Source organism: Apteryx mantelli, chromosome 4 (genome assembly GCF_036417845.1).
Source record: "Apteryx mantelli isolate bAptMan1 chromosome 4, bAptMan1.hap1, whole genome shotgun sequence".
Taxonomy (NCBI): Eukaryota; Metazoa; Chordata; class Aves; order Apterygiformes; family Apterygidae; genus Apteryx; species Apteryx mantelli.
The window spans coordinates 72,348,477-72,371,736 of NC_089981.1; the positions used below are offsets into that span (position 1 = coordinate 72,348,477).

The window sequence follows — 23,260 nt, forward strand, 5'->3', positions numbered from 1 at the left end:
TCTCTATTTGTGAGAAGACAAGAACCAGTGTTATTTTACCCGCTCGTGAATGGAGTTGGGGGAGGTGAGTGCTAGGCAAATGTCCCCCTCCTACAGATGATGAAGGCCCTACTTTGTTAGGGGAACTAATAGCAAGGCGGGCAAGGCAAAGTGCTGGAGACGATTCATAGGGCTGTGAATCATGGCAGACCAAGGAAGCTGATTCACGATAGCTGAGCTTGGTGTCCGCAGCTCTGAACTGTGACCTAGAAAAAAGAGCAAAGATGCAGAAGTGGCTACTGGCACCGTTCAGCAGGTCTGAGCTAGCGCTGCTCCCTGAGGACTCCCAGCAGTGCTCGTATGGCAGTAACAGCGTGGCTCTGCATTTCCCATTCTCTACCACCAGCAAACAGGCATTTCTGAGAAACCACCACAGATTTCCTTGAATCCAACAGTCTCTGCTTGGGATTGTGTGTTGTATATGTACAGGCACAGAGGATTTGTGGGAATGTAGCATGTAGCTATTCAACAGATTTTCTTAGGCATCCAAGATGGACACTTATCTCCTGCAGATCCATCTCTTTCTCTCTGCCTTGGGTTACCGGTCAATGTTGTGAAATTTTCTTCACCAGCCAGTGAATTTTTTCTAGCTTAGCAGCCAAAAGCTCTGTGCTAAACCTGTGAGATTTGGGCTACACAATGCCATAGCATGCTGTTATAAAGGAGGTCATCTTACAGAACTTTGCAATGGTGGTGTAGATTGTATTTTCCCACTTAAAGAAAAGTGCTGCTACTATAAAACACAAAGGGAGGGAGAAGACAGGGAAGATGTGAATAGACTGTGCTCACACTGCCTGTGTGACCCGGGTCAGAGCCCCCACACATAGCAGTGAAACAGCAATTGCTCTTTTTTATTTCAAAGTGCTTTGTCCATTCAGACCAAAACAGATTCCAGCACGAAGAGTCACAAGGACAGCTCCATATATATTGCTGATCCTCACTTAGAGGTTGATGTGCTTGTAATGAACTGTTTGGCTGTGACCTCTTTTGTTTTATTTTCTTCCCATTGTTTCTATTACTGTCACAGCACTCTGACATCTTGAGCTAACTGTTCAGTAAGACAGGCTGAGGAGTCTTTTCTCTAGAGTTTCTATGAAGAATCTCTTTGTGTTGAGCCATCTGAAGCTAGTTCTTTAAGCCTCTTCATAATATTCCATGCAAAGACTGGAAAACCACAGAATACAAGATGTGTGAGCCAAACCCATCCACCTTTTTTTTTACCATACAGGTTAGAGAAAACAGTTGCTGACTACTACTTTTGTTTTTCATCAGTTCTCTACCTGGAAGGATCTGTCCTGGTGTTTGAGGATGTCTTCAAACTCGTTGCCTTCTACTGCGTCAGTAGGTGAGTTGGATTCATTGCTTCCGTGGCAGGATTACTTCATTCATAGGGTAGCTCTCCCCTCTGACCTGCCTTTTCCCTGAAGTGTGCTGGTGCTTGTACGACTGAACCAAAGATGTGTAGAGTGAAAAACAATAACCAGTGTGGAGCTGCTCTGAAACAAAATCTTTCTGTATTGCACCTCGTTTAAGTACATACAGAGCCACAGGTTTGCAAGGGATCTTTCCCTTTCCTTTAGGATATAACTTCCAAGTGGGGATTAAGGGCCAGACTCTGCTTTCAGAATAGTGTCACTGATGTTTCAAGGAAATGAAGGTTTAAACTAGTAGCGCTAAGAGAAACAGAAGGCGCTATGAGAGCAGAGATTCTTCCTTCTATTCTTTAAAACAAAGGAAAAGGTGTGGGGAAGGTGGGAGAAAAAAAATACAGCTTTGTGACTGAATTAGAAATGGGATCAATGCACAATGACAGGGCCACAGATGTCGAATCCAGACCTCCTCCAGTTAAGAAAGCTGGATTCCAGTTCAGACCTTTACAGAGAACTGTCCATACAAAGGATTCATGTATGGTTTTGAAACAAGATCCAAAATTTCCCAGTCCTGGGAGGGAAAGGTTTAGACACCCAATGTTCATTGCTAAGGAGTATGAGTTTTATAGTACTGTCCCAAATGCTACACCTTGTACTGCTTGAGCTACAAAGGGATTTGGGATGGTGTGACTCCCAAGGGCTCATGCAGACTTGTTTCAGCCTTTGTTTGTGGGCTTTCACCACTCCAGAGTCTCATTTTGTGCTTCCTGGTTGGTTCAAACTCATAATATAATTTAGTCCAAACAATGCAAATATATAGTTATTCCACAGTACCCAATCACAGCGCAGCCCCAGGTGTTTCCTATGGTTTCCTCTAACCTCAGGTGAGGCTTGCCAGATCAGCAGGCTTTGCTGGTATTTCAGATGTTTGTTGCAACGATGGAGCCAGACCACGCAGTGTCTGTTCAGGTATAGCAGAGCCACAGCTGTCCCTGAGATCAGTGGAAGCTTTGGCTGAGGGCTGTAGGACTGCATCCACACAGGACTGGAACTACCAGGGCATGGAGTTGAAACGTTTCTGGATTAACCGTCTCTTACAAAAAGCACCTTTAAGCATCCACACACACCTGGCAGTGACTTAGCAAAGCTGATAGCAGACTGTTGATTGCTGGAAATTCAGAGCACTATCTGAATAGTCACCTCTTCTGATTGGGGGAGTCTATCAAAGGAGAGAAGTCCTGAAATAATTTCTATTCTTTAGCTAAAAATTACAAACAAAATAAAGTGGTAAAGAACAGACCTTGTGTGTTTGCTCAGTGCAGAAATTCCAAATATGGTTGGCACAGAGATGGGAAAGACCTGTTAGGTCATCCTCATCAGAGCAAAGTTTGTTCACCCACTGATGAATCCCCCCATGGAATTAAACCTGTGTATCTACACTCGTCTTTATGCATTTGTGTCATGCACACTGCAGTGATACCACACAACCTACTTATGCCACCCATGCTTTAGCAGGCCTGATTTTGAGTTGGGTATATACTCTTGGTGTTCCCTGGATAAACTTAGATGATTCTTAAAGTGGTTATTTCTATTTAAGAGAGGAAAGCAGATTCAGGATATGTTTACAAGGTAGTCATGTTAGTGACTTGTTTAGCTCACACAGCAGGAACAGTCTATCTATAGTATGATACAGTGAGCTGCAGTTTACCTAGCCAGATATTCCCACTAATTTGGGGACCGATTCTGCAGCCAACTGAGTTCAATGCTTCTGGGCTTGGACTCCTACCCATACCCAAGAGAGGCATCCAGATGCAAATAGACCCTATGGAATGGGTGTAAATTACCTTTACGGCTACATAAAAGATTTTTGTTTTACCAAAGCAGCATAAAAGATCCAAAATGCAAAACAAGAATTGGGGATTTCTAGTCAAATGGTTTGTGGCAGGGAAAAGTCTGCTCATTTCTGCTTTCCTGCAGAGAGGATCATGGTTTAAGAATGAGTCTCAGAAAAAAGAAAAGCTTTTCTATTAGTTCCTGTTCTAAACATTGCTTCTGGGTATCAAATATAAATCAGAAGGTTCAGATGATTTCTTAGTTTGCTGTCAAAAGATAAGGCAAATAGGGAATAAAATTTCTGACAGAAATTAGGTAATAAAAAGGCTGCTTAGGCACTGGCCTGCCATTTTCTGGCAGCTTGTAAAAGCTCTCCATGACGATGATTTGAGAGGCCTGTGCTCAGGGCTCTAGTAAACAGTCGTCTGTAAATAACTGGAAACAGTTTATCATGGCTGACAGACTCTTCTCAAAAGAAAGTTTGACCTGTCCTAGCAAGGTGGCTAAATCACCTTGCATCACACAAATATCACCTGCAGGTAAACATGTGACTCAGTTACTTGCCTGCAACCTGCATGCCCGATGATTACAACCAGATTTTTTTCTGTTAGGGTAAATTCTTCATGTTTCCTGATTTTTAGATATATTTATCTAAAAAAAAAAAGAAAAGAAAGAAAGAAAAAGGCATATATGCACTTGTTATGCACTTGTGCATATAACAATAACAAACAAATAGAAAAAAGAAGGCCAGTGGGTGCCTCTTCCTCTTTTAAACCTGATGTTTGTCCATGAATCCTAAGGTCAAATCATCTTCTGAAAAATAATGTGACAACAGAGTGCTCAGTAATGCACAGAGAATCGGTGGAGTATATCGTACAGTCAGCAAAATATGTATCTGCTAATAAAGGGAAAATAGGCTCCCTACATCCATCTGTCAACAGACTGGTCCTCCTCAGGTCTGCAGTCACATGCATTTTTGGTATGTGTGCATAGCAGACACTGCCTGCTCACAAGGTCAGCTTTTTCTAAAATAATCTCCTGAGGCTCGCAGAACATTTTGTTAAACTTTTTAATATGTAAAACGACCCTGCACCATTCCTTGCTGCCTTTTAAAGACTATTACTGACTTTTCTTGTCCTTTCTAAAATGGGCATTGAGGTAGGAACAGGCTTAGCAAGTTATTATTGAACAACAAGCAAACAATAACCATTCTCAGCCAGCTCAAGAGTTCCCTGAAATGATTTGAGACTTAGGGTGTATTTTGGTGAAACCTAAGTAACATGCTCTGAGAAACCATCTTTTATCAATAACCATACAGCATCTTTCAAGAAACAAAGTAGTTAGAAGTCTGAGAAGAGAGGGATATGCTCATTTTCTCAGTGCTAAGCAGAACTTCATTGTTTGTCATTTTACCCAGAAGGTCTCTTCCCTAGAAAGTGTCTTGCCACCCTGCCTGTGTAACCCCACCACGTCTTGTTGTCTGCCCGTGCCTTATACTTACACTGGTTTTTAGAGGTGGGGAGAGGGGTAAAGAGAAAGAAAAAAGAGGACAAATCCCCTCCACACAAAAAAGAATGGCTTTTCTAATTATAATAATTACCATCTGCAATATCTCACTTTTCATGGGCAGGTATTTTGAACAGTTAGCCTCATGGCTTCCCCTGAGGTGGGAGACATTGCTGCTGTTTTTCACAGCAAAAAACAAAGGCAAAAGCCAGCAGAATGGCATGAAGCATCTTCACAGGTGCTGGTGATCTCTTGTGAAATGAAAGCAACCCAGGCCAGTACAATTTACATGACTCCTTACTGGCTGTAAGATCTTCCTTTGACAACATTCTGTGCTTTGCAGAACAGGCCTGAAGTTATGAGCAAATCCAATCACTAAAAAACAATGGTAAAATTTGGAGTTTCTAACAATTGGGGGGTTTCATTCTTTGGTTTGTTTTTTGGCTGTGTTTCTTTTTACAGGGATTTGCTGCCCTTCACCCTGAAGCTACCACAAGCAATAGTAGAAGCCAGTAGCTTTCAAGATCTTGAAATTGTCTCTAGTCTGGGGATAGGTAAGTCTTTCAAAGCAGCCAGTTTCACGGAGACTTACAAGGACTATGGTGCCTCAAAGACATAATGCAACTGGTGAACAGATGAACTGTTGTCTTCAGAATAGTTGAGGATGCCTAAATGCAGGAAATAAGATGCTTATTATCTTTATGTCTATGGAAGCACACTGGAGAAAAAGACTACATCACCCCTTTGGACATAAATCTCTACTTGGACTTCTCGGCAGGGTGTGACCTACAGTCTCACTATAAACTGGGGACAAATTACAACAACTGAAGTGTAGAACAGCCTTTCAGGATAGCTGACAGATATTCAAAGTAGTTGGCATCTGAGGTAAATGAAAAGAGGAAAACACCCAGACAGTTTTCCCCTCTGATGAGTGGGGAGAAATGATGATGGGAGTGTGATATTTTTGCAAGTGAATTCCTGTTGCAGGTTCTCTAGTTAGTAGAGAAGTGTGTAGTGTCCCAGCATGTTCTCTCATCTCAGCACATAAGATTACAAAAAAGAATGTTATTTTTAGTGACAAGGCCAAGCAAGCAAATTTTAGATCATATGTATAAAGTCACAGAGCTGGGAAATGCAGTTCTGTTAACTAAAGAAGGACTCCTTCCGTTTTCTTCCCTTTAAACACATTTCACTTTAGACAACTGTTAAACTTAGCAATCATCTCTCATGCTACTTTGCTTTTCAGTTTTTCCTCAGCTGTTGAAATCAGTCAAGCAAGGCTGAAAGCTAAAGTGTTAGCTCACTTAGAAATACTGAGTAGAGTACCTTGGGACTTTGGGGATCTATTTTTGAATCTTCTGCATCACACCTCCCAGAAGGGATGGGCAAACCCCAGTGGTTTCGGTTCAGCCAGCTTCATTGAATTTGACCAGCAGATTCTCCTCTAATGCTTTCAGCATCCCCTATTCTAAATAAATTTCAATATGTCAAAGCTTCCTTGAGTATGTGTACCCAAGCAGCAATTATTACTTAAAGAAAATTACTTTGGAACTTCAGATAACAAGTTGCAAACTTGTTATCAAGTTTATTATAACAAGTATAAATGTTTGGATTAAAATGTAAGAAGTATTTTATAATTCTCCCACCTTCTCTCTCTGGATGTCTAATCTGAGCCAGCTGTGGAGGTCCCGACTCAGACAACAGTCTCCAGCAGCTTCTAAAAGGAAGGATTAACTAAAGGACAAGCACCAAAGCAGTGTTGGTTGTAGTCTTCCTTCTTGCCTGTACACTGGTGGTCATAAAAGTGGTGATGCCTGGATGTGTGCACGCCATAGTACGCTGCATGCCAGGAAAGTTTCTGTCAACAGAAGGAATTCCATTGTGCACAGATTTCCTGGGAAGTGATCCTAACTTCTTGGAGTGCCACTGTGTCTCGGTAAAGTCAAACAGGATGAAGTAATGAGTGTTGCTGTTTTTTGCTTCCTGGAACAAAATCTAATGAGTACAAACAAAATGTGTCAGCCAATTTTGCACTCCCAAAGGAATCACAGAATCGCTGAGGTTGGAAGGGACCTCTGGAGATCATCTAGTCCAACCCCCCTGCTCAAGCAGGGTCACCTAGAGCACATTGCACAGGATCGCGTCCAGGCGGGTTTTGAATATCTCCAGAGAAGGAGACTCCACAACCTCTCTGGGCAACCTGTTCCAGTGCGCTGTCGCCCTCACAGTGAAAAAGTATTTCCTCACGTTCAGATGGAAGTGTCTGTGTTTCAGTTTGTGCCCGTTGCCTCGCGTCCTATCACTGGGCACCACTGAAAAGAGTCTGGCTCCATCCTCTCGACACCCTCCCTTCAGAAACCTGGCATTGTTTGAAATTATAGTATATCAACTGTCATTTCTTTCAAAGTGATATGTATTCTTGGAGGGGTGGAAATAAGATGTCTACCTGCAAGCTGGACTGTTCTTTGAAGGATCTGGCTGTTTTATATAGTGTCAAAGAGGATATGGTGTAGACCCTCTAGTCCTGACTTGGCTGGTACAGGTCTCTTAGCAGAAGAATTAGCGTGGCCGTGGTGCACAGAAAGCATGTACCTTCACAGAAGTGTCAAAGCCTCAAAGAACTGATAACTCTTCCCTCCCAGAGTGTAAGTTAAGGGAAAGCCAGAGGACCAATTTGAGAACATCAAAATGCCCTTCCCACTGTACGAGACAGTGTGGCCTGGGCTGCAGTAGCCTCTGAGAAGCAGCTGTGCAGACCTTGGTAAGAGGCCACCACTGTCTCATCTGGCCCTTCACAGTCTGAGTCGAACACTGCATTTTCATCACATTGTCTTTTACTTGCCCGCTACTGAGAAAAATAACCAACTTCCGTTTTGTAAATTGGTTTACTCCCCATTTCCTCAGCCCACGAGACTCAGCAGTATTATCTTCTGACTTAAACCAGCAACTCCCACTGCCCTGTATTTGCTGATACTCGGTGGAGTTGGAGCATTTTAAGGAAATCACACCCTAGGTCGTCTTGGAAGTGAGGGGCTAGGCAGCATGACACCATCTGTGCTGCGGTATCTGCATGTCTACAGCTGAATTCTGTTGTCAAAAGTGCTGCTGTTCCTGATAACACTTTTATTTTAAGCTTCTTTATTCTCCTTCCTCTCATGGTAGGAAATCAGAGAATAAAGCTGTTCTAGCCTCAGCATCCCTAGGAAAGCATGGTGACATGCTTATAAAGTAGAATTAGCCATGGACACTAGCCTAGGCTGTGATGGGGTAAATCAGCGATTTTATCCTGTTATGAATGGAAGGAAAGAGAGACAATACCTAACTTTTGTAAAGCATTTTGCATCCTTAGACCACAAGATGCTTTACAAGAGATGCCATTATCATTTTCCCCATTTTTCAATATGGGGAAAGTGAGTCACGACCACTCTGCTACCTTCCAGGGACAGAGTCAGGACATGTGTGGCATTGTTTTAGGAGAGCATGAGGTACAAAGGCTTCGTTATGAAAAGCAGTGCTTCAGAGGGTTTTTTCTGAATTTGCAGTTTTTGAGCAAGGGAAGGCCAATGGTAACAAAGAATAACTGTCTTGTTAGTAGTGCAGAAAGGTGGCTGGCGGGTTACAATGGATAAAACTGACACAGACAAAATCAAAGGCACTTCACCACCTTAACACTGGAGTCAAGGAGCTGTGTTTTGGCTCCAAGTCTAACACTGCAAATGAACTTCCAGTTTCTAGTGACTCACGGCCAAATTCTTCGTTTGGTTGCAGGTACTAGCTCTCTCTGTAATGGCAGATACAACCTTTTAATTTGCTTGCCTGTAGTTTACTCTGTGGCTATTTTATATTATTGCTTTGTTAGAGGAGAGAAGGGGCAGTGTGGAGTCAGCCTACCTGCCGGTGCTGCCCTGCCTGCGGCACCCGCGCTGCTGGAGGGAGGGGGATGTCCCTGTCCCCAGGGCAGCAGGGGATGGCTCGCTGGCAGAGGGAGGCATGGCCAGCTCTTGCAGCGGTGACAGAAAGAAGGTGCTTTCCTAGGAGCTGCGTGGAGTTTGTCGCAAACAGGAAGCCACCGAAAACCACTGGCTGCACTGGGGAGCAGGGCTGGGAGAAGTGGCCTGGCTTTGAGGACGTGGCGGACAGGGGAGAGATTTTATCTGAGCCAGCTTCTGAGCTAGCTTTATTTAAAGAGTTTGTTCTCTCGGTTTTAGGTTCTGCTATAACCTTGCTTTAGAAATTGGAAGTCCTCCTGTTTTTTTCTGGACTGCTTGTTTTTGGGAAGAGGTATAGGCAGGCCCTGCCCAGGGCTCTGGCCAGCGTAGGCCTGAGCCCCACTTCCCCATGAAGGATTGGGATTATGCTGGTGCACAGATGAACTATTTGAGAACTATGTTTGATGAACTATGGAGAACGGGGCCTCACAAGGTAGAGCTGAAGGCACAATCCCGTGAGCTGTGCTATGGCCCCAGGGCTCAGTGCTCAGTACTGAGTGTTGTGCCACAGGCACACAGCCCCATCCATCCCCTCTCTTTTCTTGCAGAAAGGTGGTGGCAAGCTAGGCACCAAGAGCGCAGCAGGATGGAGGCATCATGTGGCAAGGGGGAGGCCCTGTAGCCCCCTAAGTGTCCCCTGTAAATCCACCCAGACGGATGTCTACTCCGTATCAGCTCAATGTTCAGGGACAACCATACCAAAGTGGTTTGATTTAGTCATTGCATCTTTGTGTTTCCATGATTTGCCATCTTCCCCTTGTCTCCTAAATCTATAGGTGTCTATGCAGTCCTCACCCAGTGAATACTCTCAGAGATGCATCCTCTTTTCCTTGAATCAGAGCACATGGGTTTTCCAGGATCCTTTGCTTCCTGATGCTTCCAGTAGTGGACCCTAGATTAGCAACCCTAAGAGCAGTTAAAAGCAATCAGACTAGTTAGGCAAGCAGGTTTGAAACCTCACCTCTGGGGGAAGGGGAAAGTGTTAAATGTGATACTAAATCTGTTTAAAAGGCATACAAACATTTTATTATGTTTTTTAAAACAAATAATTGAAAGACAAATTCTAGTAACAGGTTTGTGATATATATATAAATGATTACTTTCATCTGAAACATCATCTTCATTTTCACTGAAATATTTAACTATTCTCTACTCCTTCAGTATAAAACCTTCATGTATGCATAGTGTTTTAAGGCCCTATTCTTCTTTCACACCTGCAGCCACACAGTCTCAAGGGAGGGTGCAAAACAGGCATTCGGCATGACTATGCCGAACTACAGAAGTTAGTGCTAATTATAATTTGTGGAAGGACTATAAGCCTTATGTTTCTGGACTCAGACCTGTTTGTATTGCAAAGCAGGATCAGATGTATGTGTAGAATAGACTGCCACAGCAGCTTGCTGCACAGTGTAGTCACCATCCGACACCTCTCGTGTTCCTGGGGCAGATCTGATCCAGGCTGTATATCCCAGCTCCACACCCTCCTATGGTCCGTAAAAGGGAGACAGCTTGTGCCTGGGGTCTTCACATCCCCACCTCCGTTATCCACAGCTATTTTACATTTGGAGGGCAGTGATCACTGAACAAGCCACAGACAGATCTTTTTTCTCAGTCATTCGTATTTGTTACTTGTACCCTCCTGCACAATCTGCACAGGATTAATTGTTCTCACTAGATGGGTTTCCTAAAATTGGCAAGAAATAGTTTTCTGGTGAAACTTCTGAGCTCATACCCTAGTCTGAAGCATCGTACACACACAAAACAATCAACCTTTTCCTCATACAGTTTTGTGCAGAGGTGTGAAAGCTTTTATAACATGTCTTCTAACACAAAGTAGAATTTTCATGTACTGTTAGCAGCTAAAATTCTCTCATTCTAGTCTCTTTGTTTGTTTGTTTGTTTGTTTGCTTTTTTGGAACAGATTTCTGGGATTCTTCCTTAAACCACAGAAGAGGAGGGGGGATATCCCAACCTGCAAAAGCCTCTGCTTTCAGCACGGCCCAGGCAGACAGTTTAAGATCTACCCAGTGTTTTGCAAGTAGCACAAACCACTGCTCATGTGAAATTGAGCTGTCAATAGGAAATGACAGGCTCTGGTTCGTGAATCCTATTTTTATAGAAGAGTGCAGTAATCCTTTTCCTCCAGATGTACTGGCTCCTAAAAGCCATGCTGTGAGCACCGATCTCCCCTCTGCCACCACACTCTCTGAAAAGAGGTCTCCGCACCGCCCCCCGCCACCTCCACCTTCTCACGGTCACTCTCTGAAATCCTCTCTGAAGCTCCCCCAGGACCCCATGACTGCCTGTAAAGAAAACCAGCTGCCTCTTCAGCCACTAGGAAAGAGCATCAAGGAAATGAAAATTGAGGGCGGTGACAGTAAAGAAGAAGAAGAAGGGAAGCAAAGCTGCTCAGTCAAGGAGCCATTGGCACTGAGCCCCAAGAAGTGCTCCCAGCCCTCCATCCCCCCACGGAGGCGACTGTCTGAGAGGACCTCAGATGAGAGCTGTGTGGGTAAGCCTGGAAGTTGTGAAACGCTGAAAGGGGAACACACAGATGAAAAACAGGACACCAGTACAGAGAGTGGAGATAAAAGGCTGTTGTGCAGAAAGGCTGTAGAAATGCCTGGGGAGGTTCCTGAAAGAGCTGTATCACAGTTTCAGGAGACAAAGCCTGAACCTGCAGAGAAGAAAGAGGACATGCATGAGACACAAATGAATGCCATCCAGAAAGGAAAGACACCTCCTATCCCACCACCAAGAAAGAAGAGACTTTCCCATGCACCAAGCATCCCCAGGTCTTGCCAGTTGAAGCAAAGAACAGTTGAGGAGCTGAGCTCAGCTGCAGTGCTGGCTTCATCCAAGGATGTCTCAGCAGCAGCAGCTGGTGGTTCCACTTGTACAAACGCTGAGACTGAATCAGGACATGGCCGCAAATCCATCAGCTCTGCAGAACTGAAAGGTTCGCATTCCTCCCTAGAGGGCCCAGGAGGCAGCGCCATGGCTCAGGCATCCGCATCCGAGCCAGACTCCTACTCCACCAGCAGCACAGAGGATGACTTAGAGGTGCTGGCTTGTCCATCTGGTAAAAAAACACGTTCTGTGATCTTGGGCAAGGCCAAGAACAGGCTCTCCTTTGTGAGCCTGTCTAATGTCTTCACAGTCTTTTTGTCTAGTGACAGAAAGCTTCAGAAGAAGATAGTGGAGCTGGCACAGGACAAGGATTCATACTTTGGCAACCTGGTGCAGGACTACAGAGTGTACAGTTTAGAGATGATGGCAAAACAGAGCTCCAGCACAGAGATGCTACAAGAAATCCGGATGATGATGACTCAGCTGAAGAGTTACTTAGTGCAGAGCACTGAGTTGAAAACTCTGATAGACCCAGCTGCCTACACCGAGGAACAGATAGGTAGGTGTTTGTGCTTTATTCATCATCAGGGGAGGTTTTGGGAAGGTGAGAAGGGAGACAGGACTAGGCAGACACAGATTCTGCTTTACAAAATTATAAGCCATCTCCCAAACCTGAGGGATGTGAGCTGAAGTCTGCTTTGCAGCTGGCAGCACTTAAAGGAGCAGCTCTAAAACCCAGGAGACCAAGGAGAGGGAAAATTCCATTATGAATATTTTAAGAGGAAGAGTTTTTGTGTGTGTGTGTGTGTGTATGTGTGTGTGTGTGTATATATATATATATATATATATGCGTGTATATAATATGTGTGTGTGTGTATGTATGTATGTATATGTATATAGAAATATGTGTGTGTGACACAGAGAGATGCGCAAAAAGACCTGTCTTCACTGGAATCATATGAGACCAAAACCTGCCGGTACTGCTCTGTTCCCTGCGGCCTTCCATGTCCACTGCAGCTCCATGCTCTGCAATGACAATGGAGAACTTTCCCCTGAATGTGGCAGCCAGTTCAGGGGCTAGTCCCTCACAAGGAGGGACAAGGCTACAATATTTTTGAATGGCAGGTTGGAGGAATCATTTGATCACACTCTGTGCTCCTCAGCTCAGAAGAAGGTGGAAGAGCTACCTGCTGCAACACCACTGCTGGCTCCAAAATGTAGTATTCGCCTCTCTCTGCTTCAGACATAGCTTACCTTGGGGAAGGAGAAGTAATCTTTTTGGTGGTTTGGGGGTGTTTTGTTGCTTTTCATTCAGTATTCTGTGGGACAGTAATGTATCAGTTCCCTCCTTACTAAGAAATGGACTATCCTAAGGTTAACATATATTCATGAGGGAGCCTACAGAGAACTGTAAAATCTTTATCCCGTGCAAAGCAGTATAGATAAAATATGCATGCAGGTGCTCATGCGCTTGTTTGACTTGCAGCTGTTTCTGGAGGACCTGGCAACCAATGCAGAGCTATGTATGAGATTTCCTAAGCTCGCTCCAAGCAAACTGGGAGCTAGAAGACACAACATAGAACATTGCCAGCCATAGTGTGGGTCCCAGCTTCTACCTCCCCTATTTTTGGCTGTCTTAGTCAGAGATAGTGTTACCAAAAGCACTGGTGTCTTGGCTCAGCATAGATATACCTTCCTTAGCAGACTTAGTATTTTTCCCAATCTGTATGTATGGAAAGGTCACAGCCTTCACTACATTGGGAGCAAGAAATGAGTGGCAGAAAGCTGTTGAAAATGGAGAGAGCCCCCTTTTCCAAAAGATCTCTCATATAAGGATTGGAATTTGTCATCAGGAATGGTGACTGGCAACTATTGTGTTATCCTATCTTGTGCCTTGTAGGGCACCAGCCCAGGAGTGGCAGGTAACCCTCCTTGCCCTTATCAGGTATTTATTTCTTATGGATGAAGGCCAGACATGCATTCTCACTGCTGATGAGATGAAAAGGTCCAAGCACTGGTTCCCAGGGAAGACGTGACAAGGGTTTCCAGGGGAACCTGCAGCTCCAGTATGAGGTGAGACTCAGCTAAGTGGAGAGCCAAGACCCAGAGGAACCCAGATGTTAGTCTCAGCAGGCCCTTATGACTTCCTTTCTCACCCAGTCAAGACTTCAGATGACCCTGCAGCCTCCCCAGAAGTACAGACCTGCTGCTGGTCCCTTAACATAGCTAGGAGAGGGAGCTACAACTTCCCTTTTCTGTATCTCATGTAACACCTGCAATTTCTGTCCCAATAACCCCTTTCTTGGAGACAGAGAGGGGTGTCAGCATAGTGAAAACTGTCTTGAATATTAATTAGGGAAGGTGGAGAGGAGGCAGAAAGAGGAAGTCTCTTTGTTCTGCTCAGTAGAGCTCTGTGTGGGAAAGGATTCGCCCACCTTCATGCAGACACACTTGGTTAGATCAACCTCTGTTTACTTCTTGTGGTTACTTAACAGGATGATATGGCCCAGTCAGGTCAGGAGAAGACTTCCTTCTCCTGTGGATGATGGATATTCCTACTGTGGAAGATTTACCGTTTAATTCTCTCCTGCTTCCGGCTGACTGGCTCTGCTTCTGGTTTTTAGGTTTCAGTGACAGAAGCAGACAGCAGACAAAAGGCAATTTCCTACAGTCTCTCATGCTTCCTTTTGTCTCCTGCTAAATATTAAGCAAGCATTCAACCCACACAGACCATTTCCTCATCCACAGGTGGCGTAAGAAGTGACTTACGTGTCACTAAGTTAGAGTCACTTGGGCAGTAAGGGTAAGAGGCTTCTGACCAGACGTTGGCATCTGCCTCTCAGCTGGTGGCTACACCTCCCTTTTTAGTCAGTGGAGAGAAAGGTACACTTTGAGGATGCAGTTAATCTAATCCCAAAGTAAGCATCTCAGATAGGGTGCCCATCTAGGCATCCATAAGCGCAGGACTGTCGGTTCCTCATCTCTTCCTGGAGTTGGCTTGCCTGATGGTAACTCACTGGTCAGCTGAGAGCTGGGCAAAGACAGCTGGGGCAGCTGGTAGCAGGAGCTCTCCTGTGGCTCCAGTGGCAGAGACTGTGCACTGATGTCAGTCTTGAGCCTTGGTAGTGAAATGTCTGCTTTCTGGGATGTAACTTCTGTTCCCTGCACTCAGCTATGCAATAGCGCATGAAAAACCATATCTTTTTTTTAGGAGTTTTACTTGCATCTGTGCTGATTATCTGTCATGGACTTCTGTGTTCTCCCTCCCTTCTCTGTGTAGACGTGATTGCTGAGTCAGCTTTGTACAAATGTGTCCTGAAACCTTTAAAAGAAGCCATTGATTCTTATTTGAAAGAAATCCACAGCAAAGATGGATCTTTACAGCAGCTGAAAGAAAACCAACTCGTGATACAAAACACAACTACTACTGACCTAGGTGTCACGACCAGTGTGCCTGAAACTGTTGTGCTGGAAAAAATCCTTCACAAGTTCACAACCATGCACAAAGCCTACTCCCCAGAAAAGAAGATTGCCATCTTGCTGAAGTCCTGCAAACTCATCTATGACTCCATGGCTCAGGGGAACCCAGGTACAGCATTCCTACTGAAATGATACCCTTCACTGGTTCTTCTCCAGTTCTCACAGGAACAGGATTTATGTTACAGTCCATGCAGTAATATTTGGATTGGAGGTAACAGTGATGGTCAGTGTGTTTAGTTTGAGCTCTGCATAGGTTGTGTTCAGATTGGGCTGATTAGTGACTGTGAAGCTCTCTGCATTAATAACAAGTATAAAATGTTTCCTGGTTAACTTTAAGCTCCATAATTCTAAGAACCAGATAATATCCTTAAGTGTGCACTTTATTGGTAATGTCCCCCTTGCACCAGTCTTCACACAGCTTTCCTTAAATCCCCAGTGCTCTGTCCCAGCATGTAGCAGGTTAATGGTAAAGTCTAGGAATGAATCTTTGGGAAAAGTCTCTTGATTTGGCCTTTCCAAAGTCTTGCCTAAATTGAGGAGGGGATGTAGAACACTAGTGCTGTTTGTTACTAATTCCTGATGCTCTAGTAAATTCCAAAAACCACTATGACATTTATCTAGTGCAAACAAGTCTGTGTTGTGAGTATGAGTATAACCTGGGCCTCAGGCCAACCACTAAATTCACATGTTAAGCCTTTGGACTGCAGAACAGGATGCATTTTTGCAGATAGCCTAGGAAGCCCCTTCCTCCAGGAGTGTGCCTGGCCTCTTGAAGGCCTCAAATGGCCTGGCCTCTGTAAACTGGGGAGCTGATGACAAGCCATGCATATATTTGTAGAGCAACTAGATATTCATTTGCAACAACCTGCAGTAGTTCAAGAAGTCACAATCTCCAAAAGTGCTTTCAGCTATTCTGTTTAATTTTGCATGGAAAACAGCCTTGGAGCATTCATACAGGAATTGTTGTGTCTCAGCTGAGACTAGTCTCAGGGTCCTCTCCTAGGACAGTATGCAGAAAGTTTCAAGGACTAATTTGAACACATCAACAGCAGGGCAGGGAGTCACCCCAAGGCTGAGCCTAAGCAGCAAGGCAGACAGGCCTTTAATCTGCCTTGACTGTCTTCAGGTATTGAGTAGGTTTGGACACATGTTGGTATATGTGCTGTAACTGTTTTGAAACAGTTGTGTTACTTGAGATTAAAACTAATTTGATGTAGATCAACGAGTTGCATAAATACCTCACTGAAACCCACACAGGAGACACAGTCTCCTACTGATGGTGGTGGTACATTTCCTATCTGTCCAGCCTCAGTTAACTCAAAGTTGGAATTTCTCTGTTGCAGGAAATGCTGCCATTTTCATTTTATGGAACAGAAATTAGAGGTCAGAGAAATAATTCAAAAATATCTAAATGCTTTAACAGATTGGTATTCATGAAATCAGACATTTTCATTATGATTTGCTGTGCTAACCAAAGTACTTCATTTTGGTCATCTCAGCTCTTTTCTCAAGGTACTGCTTCAAGGGGGTTGTAGCTTGGAAGCTGAATTCTCCCCTGCGGGTCCAGTTCCCTGGCCAGTATATATGACCCATGATGCACACCAGAGCACAGTCAGAAGGAAACTGACCTGGCATTAAGAGAACTGAACCCAAGAAAGAGGCTAAGGGAGAGGAATGCTGTAGTATAACTCCTGGAAGACAGTACACTCAAAGAGAAATTCAGTAAAATGTTCTGTAGACCTGATTAGAAATGAAACGTGTAAAACCTCCTCAACAGAATGAACTGACCCTGGATCACTTATATCACTTTGATTTTTCATTTGGCAGAGAAAAACGTTCAGCACGCTGAAATTTTTTTTCTGTCAGAAATTTCCCGACTGGTGCTAGGCAGACCAGCGTGCTGCAGGCTGCTCAGGCCTGATTTTGCAGGGTAGGAATTATGTCTCTGCCCTCTCCCCATCTGGAAAGCAGCAGTGCAGTGCCCCTTTTGCTTTCAGCCAGCTTTGAGGCAGCACATTTCTTCACACAGGAAGAGCACAGGCCATGCTCTATTTCCTGTGTAATGCAGTTCTTCCTTTAGCTCCTTCTTCTCACCACTGAATTAGTTAGTTCCCACCTCTTCCAAGATCAGAGCAGATGGAATACAAAACTAATTATTCGTTGTACCAAAGGGCCAAAATCAGTCTACCTCTGTCGAAAAAAATTATCTGTTCAATAACACGATAACTACTTGTGCTGTCTGGTTTAATTTGCTAGGTGGCAGCTCAGGCCAGGTCTTTATCCCCTTTGGGCTGACTGTTGGACAGACTGACCTGTGAATATGGACTCATATCTCAAAGCAAAGTGTAAATACCACCAAATCCTTCAAGTTTTATTTTAGATCCCCAATAAAACATAAATTTTTAAATGTTAAGGTATTGAGAGCTATGTACACCAGTCCAACTTCAGCTAGGGTGTCCTGAAAAGTACTAAGTTTTCTTTAAAACTAGGGATAGGCTCAGTCAGGAACATCTGTCCCTGTGGTAGTTCTTATCTTTCTACCGTTGAAAGAGTTATGAAACTTTGAAGTCAGCCTTGACTGACTCTGTATATCCTGTATTTTAAGAAAGTGCAAATTCTCTGGTTAGTTTCTCAAAATGTTTCAATACAAAGCTGCAATTTATATTACATGACAAAATCTGCCTGATAAATTGAACCCCTGATACCTAGACTATAAACTGAATGGGTCAGATCCTCAGTTGGTTTAAACTAACATTTTTCCATCAAGTGGAAGGCAATCAGCTTGTGGATCTGATGCATCACAAGGAATCAGGAAGGCCAGTTCACAGTCATAGTCAATACACCTTTTTCCCTAACAGACCTTTGAGCAGAACTGCAGTATGTATGTTGAAGCAGGACATTTCTACAGCTATAACTAGCTGTAGGTGGCCACAGATGGGCATCTTGTCTAGTTTCTCATTATAGACAATGAGGATTTAGTCAATGGAGATCAGTCAATTCATCTGACTACATGTAGATGTCTGTCTTAGGGCAAGATGACTCATGCCTTAAATGCCATTGACAATATTGATTAGTTCATCATTGACTATAAAAGGAATTTAGGGATACCAGTTCAGATATTCACATGTACAGTGTAGGCAGTGGCATCAGTAAGATGAATCCTCCCCATGGGACAATTATGATAGCACTGCAGGGTCTCACCAAGCTTTTCCAAGACCTGTGCAAACTTAAGTAACAGCAACATATGCCTCCAAGAATGTAAACTACAAACTAAAAATATGTAACCTGCAACTAAAAATACTAGGCGTGGCTAGTGTTAATAATATGCATTAAAAGAATAGGAGAAGGAAAGTTTGGGCTCTCTGTTGAAAACTGGCCAGAATTTTTTTGCTTTGTGCACTAGAAAAAGTAGGACAGGACTTGTATGGAACTATGAATCTCCTAACTCTCCAGCTGCTCCTGCACACCCCAATACCCACAGGGAGAGTTGTGCATGCAGTTGGAACAGATATTTCATTTGTGTAGAAGCGCTGTAATCCTATGTAGAAAAAAGTGTTTATTGTTTTATCTTCCAGACATACCTTTCCTCAGACAAACAGTGAAAGGGTTTAGATTAGAATTAGATTAAGATTTAGATGGTAAGATTAGAATTAGAATCTCTGCTTTTCTCTTTGTCAAAAAATCAAGTGAGACCTGCAGAGTGATAAGCAAGATGCAAATTGGCAACATGAAATGTTTGTGTGCTGTATACTGGCGCTGGCGAGGCTGGAGCTCTTAGCTCTCTGCTACCTGGGAGCTGCTGCTCTGCAGAAGATGGAAGAGCTGTAGGAATGAGTTTATGAAGAAATACTGGGTGAGAAAAATGGGTCGAGCTTGGTCAGTCCATGACCGAGAATGGCATGGAAATGCCCTAAGCATAAGGTGGAAATGTGAAAGATGGGGAAACCTCTTTCTAAGGTGATTCAAGAAGAATGAACAGATGAACAATTTCCTAACTTCAACACCTTTTACCCTGTGGAATAGACAGGATTGTGAAGTTTCATCCTTTGTGTATCTTTGAACTCCCCAGAGAACTGGAGTATATAGTTCAAAAGTAGTTCTGCATTAGTGGGGAGCTTGGCTAGGTGAGTGACCCCTATGGTGGCCCTAAAATGTCTGATTTAATAATTTCTGTGGCATAGTTTTGCATGGCATAGTCTGCTTTTTGAAGAAGAGGATAATTAGGATATATATTACATTGGAATCTTTCTCTTCCTGGTTTTTAGGATTAATTTTATCATCTGCCATAGATGGATATGAGTTGCCCTGATGCACCCCTGTATGGCTCTGCGTTTGACAAAGGCATGGACATGAAGCAGTGTATCTTGAGTGGGTTAGCTGAGCCTATGTGAAGGAAACTGGCCCCTGATACTTCAGTAGTCAGTGCTGAACCAATGCTAGAAGCTCTTTAAACCAAGTCAGAACAACTCCACTGCGCTGCTCATTATCATCTCTCACTTCTAAGAAGGAAAATAAAGCTATACACAATTGTTCTGATTTGTTATCTTTAGGAGGAGGATATCTGTATTTGATTTACTATTAATGAAGCCTGATAGACTAGAGATGATCTCTTTCTTTTGGCTAGTGCAATTGCTATATTTGAATTAAAGAGCCAGTTCAAATTTTTCAAGGGAAATAGATTCCTCTGATCTGTAGAACGTATGCTTTGGAAAGGGATTCAGGCAGCCCACACTTATTAGCTCTCCTAATTCAACTATGCCGTAAATCAAACCCTGCCAAGGTAATATGGGATGGACAACGGAAAGCAAAATGATAGTCAGTGGAAGGATGGTCACAATTTTTTCTTATGATCTTGGACAAATCTCAGTTAACTTTTGTGTGCCCCTGTTTTCCCATCAATAACTGAGGCTAAAATGCATCTTTCCTGGAGAGCTGATGCTAGACTTCATTCCAATGTTTGGTAAATATTAGAGCAAAGTGCAATGTATTATCACTGTCTGCTGGTTGTCAGAATATTCATGGAGGGAGAAGAAACACATGTATGTGCTAAAACAGGCTCTAATTTCTTTATGGAGGCTTGGGCAGGATTCCAGTTGCTTTAAATCATGTATTTAATTAATAGCCTTTCCATTCAAGTGCTGCACTCCAGCCAGAAGCTGATGTTGTCCTTGCTTTGCTATAAACATAATAGGATGGGCTTGTGGCAAAAGAGAAGGCTTATTTTAAGCTTCTTATGGATATTTCTGAAATAAATGTTTCCTGTTACTGGTATGTGGGACAAAATAAAGCAAGTAATTCAGATTTGGAGTAGAACACCACCACCTTGAACAAGCAAGCCAGAGTCACAGCAACTGCTGGCAAGATCAGGGCTAGAATTAACTCCTCCAGCTGCAAACATACCCCTGTCTGGAAGGCCACAAACAGAGCTAGACACCAGGTCTGGGCACTTGGCTCTGACCCAGAGTGAAAGGGGAGCTGAGGAGGCAGCAGCCTGGGAGTAGAGCCCTGCTGCAGTCTCTGGATGAGTGCCTCAGTGCTGACGGAGACCTGGTGCCAGTCGCGGTGCAGGACACGTGGGAGCTGTGGGGTGCTGAGCAGCATTGACCTGTTGGGGAGGGCAGGTGTCCTCGTTTACATATGCCTTTGTGCCTTCCTCCCTAGCTTCTGGTGGTGTTTGAGCCGCTGATGATTTTTAGGGTGTGTCTTCTCAAGTGCCTATTATCCCATGGGAGATTCATATAGAGAGCATCTCAGGGCTGTGCTCAGTCTGTACATGCCTAAAATAGTCCCTGTGCCCACTGCGACATCCAAGATAAGGAGAAGAAGAAGAGGTTCAAACTCCCTGCCCTCCTGTGCACCCAACATTGGCTCCATGTACAGGCAGTAGAGAGAAGCCGTTGAGATGTCTACAATAAGTGCTCCACAGACAGACACAATATACCCAAATCTGACTTGCCCTAGGCAGCGCTGGAAGCTTGTGGCAACACATGAAGTCACGTCTAAAATCAGAGCTAGATCCTTGATGACTAGCTCTGCTTTTCTCTTGTTGACACCTACAGCTCCTGCTGACTTCAGCTTTAGCTGCAAACATGGGTATTTAGACATCAGGCTTCATATTCCCACAAGTGGATTAAAATGAAGTCTAGTAATCTATGCAGGTTATCAGCATATATAGCATATGGGGAATGAGCACACTTTCCATTATTGCAGTCAAACACCACTGCTCTGAGTTTATTAATCAAAAGGAAACTGTATATCAGCTTTTTGTAATTAAGGCATATAAACAGCTGGGTCTGCAGAAACAGTTCTCCAATAATATTTCTATGAAATCTTAAAGTTGAGAGAGGTTTATAACAAGGGCTAGTGGGTAGAGCAGCTAAATCAGCTTATGGAAATGAGATAGCAGTTAAAAATAATTGACTCAATGCCTGCTTGTAAATACAACCACTCTTAGCCAATAAGAGAGAAATAAAGAGATTCTGTAGGAGTCCTGGAAAAGTGTCCTCTAAAATTCATTTAAGTTGGCACTCAGGGTTGATGGCTGGGGACACTGAATTTTTCGATTCCAAGTCACTGTTTCCCCTGCTATATTGGTGGGTCAGACCATTGGCTGGTTGGTGATCTCTTTAAAAAAGAGCAGATTTTTTCCAAGTGGACAGGAATTCATGCTGTGAATTGGCAACTTCGTTGGTTGCCCTAGTAGACAGAAGATGGATTGGTCATGAAAAAAAAGTGGTAGGAAAGAGAAAACTCTGCTATTGGTGCTTCACTGGAAATCCCTTGGCTTTCAAGGAATCAGAGGCACCCAATCCATGCCACTCACGCACAGCTCAGTAACTACTGAATGATAAAGAAAAAAAATTTAATGGCAGGGAAAATATGAGCCTAGCAAACTCTTTGGTACTTGACTTCATCTTCTCTTACACTAGTTTTATACAAAAGTAACTCTATTGGCATCAGGGGTGTTAGTTCTGATTTAAACTGGTGAAAAGCAGATAAAAGTAGGGCTTTTCTCTGTGCAGCTTTTCTAGTAAGTTTTCATGTCTTAGTTGAGTCATTTTTTTGCTACAGAGTATTAAATAGCTGTAATACTAAGCTGCTTGTATTATGTTCATATATATGACAGTAATGAATTGGTCCCTCCACCCAGCTGAAGCTTTTGCAGAGACATAAGCCAAGGAAACACAGGACAAACAAAATGTCCAGCCAGATGTTAATGAAACAATAGAGTCCTTCTGCAGTTTGGTTGAAGAACTAAGGCTGTCTCATTTGACTAAAGACAGCCATAGAAGAGCAAACAGAACTGAAAGCGTTAATCCAGCTTTCATTAAATAAATTCTGTTGTAGTGTGTGCTGACTCTGTTAGAACTGGACTGAATTACAGCTCTGAGAATCTCTCATCCTCCAACACTTTGTTTTAGCTGGATCAACTCTCTGTTCACTAGATATACTACTGGATCTAATTTAATGCCTCACTTTTTTTTTTTTTTCATCGGGGACTAAGCTCATGCTTATTTGAGGCTTCAGAAGAATATCTTTCTTTGCCAGTAGAGAATCCACATCAACTATGAATGATAAATAAGGAAAGCTGACTCATGGCAAAGATTTGAAATAAGTCAGTGGGAACATTTGAGAAATAGGAATTTATTCCATACCATGGAAGGGCATGTGGACTATGGGCCAAAAATGACCAGGGCATAATTTCACTGAAGCTACATCAGGGATAACTGTGATTTCTGGAGCTAGGCAGACAGTTCTCAAGTAAGACATTCATGACCAGTTCCAAACCAGTGAAACCAATACATTCTAATGCATAGATGAGAACATTCAGAATGAAAATAATCTGGGCTTGGGTTAAGAAGAAAGTTCATTCCTGAGTGTTGAGAAGATAAGCCTGTTAAGCAACTTAGTATTACATGTTATCCATGATGAATTTGTGACATGTTGGTAGAAAGTGAAAGCATCATACTCATGTTTATGTGAAAGCATCTTTCAAATAAGAAAGGCTGGCCGTGTGTTCTTTGTAGTTTACATGGTGGAACTTTTGTTTGGGTTCTATTTTAAGCAGTAATTATTCATAATGATGACTGTTAACATGTATGCTTTTTTGTCCTCAGGGATCGTAAGAACTTTTACAGATAACATATAATATCTGTTTGCTGACTTTGCTGATCTGAATGCTTTAAGCATAGG

General features: G+C 43.3%; 1 protein-coding gene across 4 annotated transcripts in view; it reads left to right on the forward strand.

The window, feature by feature from the left end:
• RIN3 (Ras and Rab interactor 3) overlaps positions 1–23,260 on the forward strand; it is a 74,873-nt gene that overhangs the window by 43,501 nt on the left and 8,112 nt on the right. For 3 of the 4 annotated variants that reach the window (XM_013940693.2, XM_013940694.2, XM_013940696.2), the window contains exons 4-7: positions 1,312–1,384; positions 5,211–5,302; positions 10,659–12,146; positions 14,868–15,176. In XM_013940693.2, the coding sequence (XP_013796147.1) occupies positions 1,312–1,384; positions 5,211–5,302; positions 10,659–12,146; positions 14,868–15,176 (1,962 nt within the window). The remainder of the gene's footprint in view (positions 1–1,311; positions 1,385–5,210; positions 5,303–10,658; positions 12,147–14,867; positions 15,177–23,260) is intronic. The other variant, XM_013940695.2, reaches the window with a different exon arrangement.